The sequence below is a fragment of the Electrona antarctica genome (assembly GCF_951216825.1).
Source record: "Electrona antarctica genome assembly, chromosome: 12".
Lineage (NCBI taxonomy): Eukaryota > Metazoa > Chordata > Actinopteri > Myctophiformes > Myctophidae > Electrona > Electrona antarctica.
Genome location: NC_136793.1, coordinates 9,934,978 through 9,938,729, shown reverse-complemented (window position 1 = coordinate 9,938,729; position 3,752 = coordinate 9,934,978). Strand labels below are relative to the sequence as shown.

Sequence of the window (3,752 nt, the reverse complement as noted above, 5' to 3'; positions counted from 1 at the left end):
CAAATGTAAATAACATACATATACTTTATGAGAGTTGTAGAATATTTTGCCTCAAAAGCCAAAGAAAACAACGTATTTATTCAGGATACTTTATATGTTCTATGGAGCTGTATACACTGTGTTTGAACCAGAAATCCAAGACGCACAAATATTATTGGGGAAATAAATAACTGTAATGTAATTCTTCTATTGGATACAGGTAGGACACCAACTTTATCCAATCAGGAGAGAGAACCACACGAAGATAATATGATCAGCCTCAATTTTAGAGTGTTCCAGTTCTAAACCTGTAATTCTTTTGATTAATCACGTCCACTTTCACTTGTCTATGCTGTTTCCTGATTGGAAGAGATTAGTATCCTGACTTGAAAATGTACGGTATTTCTGCTTACTAAAGCGCTGGAGAGACTAGGAGAACCGAGTTACTGAATAAATACACTCTAAATAAATAAATATACTCTATAATATAGTAATAATGAATGATTACTATTGCAATTATAACCAACAAATGAACAACAACAATGCGGTGGATTCGGATCACTAGATTCTGCAGTGGTGGACGGTACTTTGTATAATGGTCTATCATTTCAGAAGTGTTGGACCGGTAAAAATCACAAAGATTTCACATAAAAAAAACATTTATTGTTCATAAATGGATCCAATAGCCATGTGGTGTGGCATAGAGGAAATATTGTAAGGAATCACAAAGTCAAAGACATGTACTAAGAAATAAAGTAGGATAGGTTTCCGTCCGGTAAATCTATTTAGATGTGAAGTACATAGTGTTGTAAATTAATACAACAATCCTACATATAATGTATCCTCCAATCCTAATAAAGCAGAATGTGGCGTGACAACAGTGTTGTGTTCACATCAAAAAGCATCATACAGACTCTAAACCTGTGTTGTTGAACACATTTGGATTTAGTTTGAGTCATAGTATTTAGAATACAATTCCATTTAATTTTTATAAACTTTTAGTCTAGTTCTAATCGGCTACATGTAAGATTTTAGTCGACTAAATCTACAGTTGATTTAGCCTTGATGGGCGTCATAATGCCTGATTTATAATTAGCTGTGTGCCGAAAACAGCCGATCTACAAGCTCACAGCGTATCACTCTGCGACGTGTTGTGAGCTTGTAGATCTGCTATTTTCTGAACATGACACCTGCACACAACCACGGATAAAATTACTTGTCTTAGTTCTACTGGATCTCTTCTCCACTAGTCCCTCCATAACATTTTAGTCTAGTTTCTATTGGCATTACATTTTGTCAGAGTTTTAAACATCATAGTTATTTTAGTTCAGTGAAAAAAGGTAGTCGACGATAGTTTTAGTCAACGAAATCAACACTGCACTAAACCTGGCCTGGAAGAGATGGCTCTGTCTGCTGCTAGTGCTAGATAGCACAATCAACTGTGGTGTAAGTCTACCACAAATTGAACAAATATTACCCAGTAAGGCAGAACTAGACCAGATTAAACAAAATCTGCGTAAAGGCCGGATTAACATATTTTTGTTATATGCATGTAAATGTATGCATACATTATTAAAACTAAATAAAAAAACATTTAATGAAAATACATACAAACAACATCATAAGTGGTGTGCCGGTTATACTGTACATACTGTAAAGTCTTATACCTAAAATCTTCAAAAGCAGAACGCCATTTGCAAACCATATTCTATTCAGAGATGTTAAGTTAATTTAAGTTCTTAAAATATAATTGTTAGAACATTTAGTTTAACAATTGGATTGATTTGACAGTTTGATGAGAAAATATAACACAGACCTTAAACATACACACTTAAATCACAATGAATATTTTCATGGAAAGCTGAGGATGAGTCTAATTTAACTGACAGGAGAGATTGTCAGGGGAACAGAGTTTGTACTTGGATTGAAGTATGGATAGAGATTCTCAGTGAAGGTGCAGCCAGTGAAAGAGTAGATTAGAACTCTGGCCTCCACATCATAAAAGGAGACCAGACCTTCCTCATAATCCACAAACACTCCCACTTTCTGGAGCTTCTCTCTTACAGTGAGGAGGACATGAGGGTCAGCAGCAGTGTAGTAGAGCTCATTTCCCTTACACAAAAATATTGTCCAGTAACCATTGTTCGGGATACATTGAATTGGTCCCTTCCTGGTGACGGACTCTCTGGCTACTCCTAATTGCCAGGCAGTCTTCCCTTTTACTTGAATCTCATAGTAAAACCTCCCTGAGGAGATGCGTTGTTTTCCTAACACAGCGTATCCATTGGAGAATCTCTCTTTGTTGTCTGGGAGGGTCTTCTTTACATCTCCATGACTCACTTGTTTTCCATCCTCAGACAGGATGAGGTTGCACTGTGCTGTATCAGGGTCCAGAGTTACATCTACTGCATATTGCTGGATCCTCCTCAGCTCATCACCCAGCTTCTTCATCTCTTGACTGAGTGTCTTCTCCAGCTGAGCCACAGCTGTGCTCACAACCCCCACATATGAAGACTGTTGGACATTGACCTTTGTCCAGTCTTTGGTGGGTGGAGGGATGTTGATGGACGTGAGGTTCTGGAGGAAGTGGAGGTGGTCTTCAGTGTGTGAGAGCTGCTTCAGGTCGGACCTTCTCTTCTTTAACTCAGTGATTTCCTGTTCCAGCTCTTTAATGAAGCCTTCAGCCTGTTTCTGTGTTGTTTTCTGCTTCTCTTCAATCACATGAATGAGCTCAGCCTTGTTTCTCTCAATACAGCTCACCAGAGCAGTGAAGACATGCACACTGTCTGCTATCTCTCTGTCTGCATCTTTCTTGCTGAGGTCTACTGATTGTTTGACCTCCTTAATCTTCTCTTGTCTCTCCTGGATCATCTGCTGAACTTCAGCCTCTGTCTTTCCCAGCTCAGCCTTCTTTCCATCATATTCCTCTTTCAAAGATACTATTTGGTGTAACTTGTGGTCTGACTTAGTGCAGAACTGACAAACACACACGTTGTCAGTCTTACAGAACAGCTCCAGAGGTCTGTCATGTTCCGTACACATCAAGTCTTCCAGGTTCTTCACAGGGTCGATTAGTTTGTGTCGTTTTAACACTGTGACTCTCTGATGAAGCTCTAGGTGAGTCTCACAGTAGGAGGTCAGACACACCAGGCAGGACTTCACGGCCTGGAGCTTGTTCTCAGAACAGATGTCACAGCACACTTCATCTGGTTTAGCAGCTTCCTGGATGGCGTTGGAAGTTGTTTTCAGCTGCTTTGACTTCCTGAACTGATCAACCATCTCAGAAATGAAAGTATTGACAAAGATCTCTGGTCTTTTAAAGAACCTTTTGTTACACAGTGGACACTGACACACATCATTAGTGTCCCAGTAATGTGTGATGCAGGCTTTGCAGTAGTTGTGTCCACATGGAGTGGTGATTGGATCAGTGAACACATCAAGACAGATAGAACACAGGAACTGCTCTTCTGACAGGAGACTGCTGGCAGACGCCATTTCTACCCACTGGGAACAAAGGTGAAAGTCAAGTCAGTTGTGTAGGCCTATACAAGCACATTTCATACCATTAGACGTAATGCACCTCACATGAAGAACAATTAACCAAAGAACAGCAACCTAACCACACCTCTCTCTCTCTCTCTCTCTCTCTCTCTCTCTCTCTCACAGCCACACGCAAACTCACTCTCTCTCTCCCTCTCTCTCTCACAGCCACACGCAAACTCACTCTCTCTCCCACACAGCCAGCCACCCCCCCCCCCCCCCCCCCCCCACAC

At 40.4% G+C, this 3,752-nt stretch overlaps 1 protein-coding gene across 1 annotated transcript in view; it reads right to left on the bottom strand.

Annotated features, from left to right (window-relative positions):
- LOC306933737 (uncharacterized protein) overlaps positions 1 to 3,474 on the bottom strand; it is a gene marked incomplete at both ends in the record, with an annotated part of 18,989 nt that extends 15,515 nt beyond the window's left edge. The window contains one exon of the mRNA XM_079516045.1: positions 1,969 to 3,474. Coding sequence (XP_079372171.1) covers positions 1,969 to 3,474 — 1,506 coding nt within the window. The remainder of the gene's footprint in view (positions 1 to 1,968) is intronic.
- Between the last annotated feature and the right edge of the window lie 278 nt (positions 3,475 to 3,752).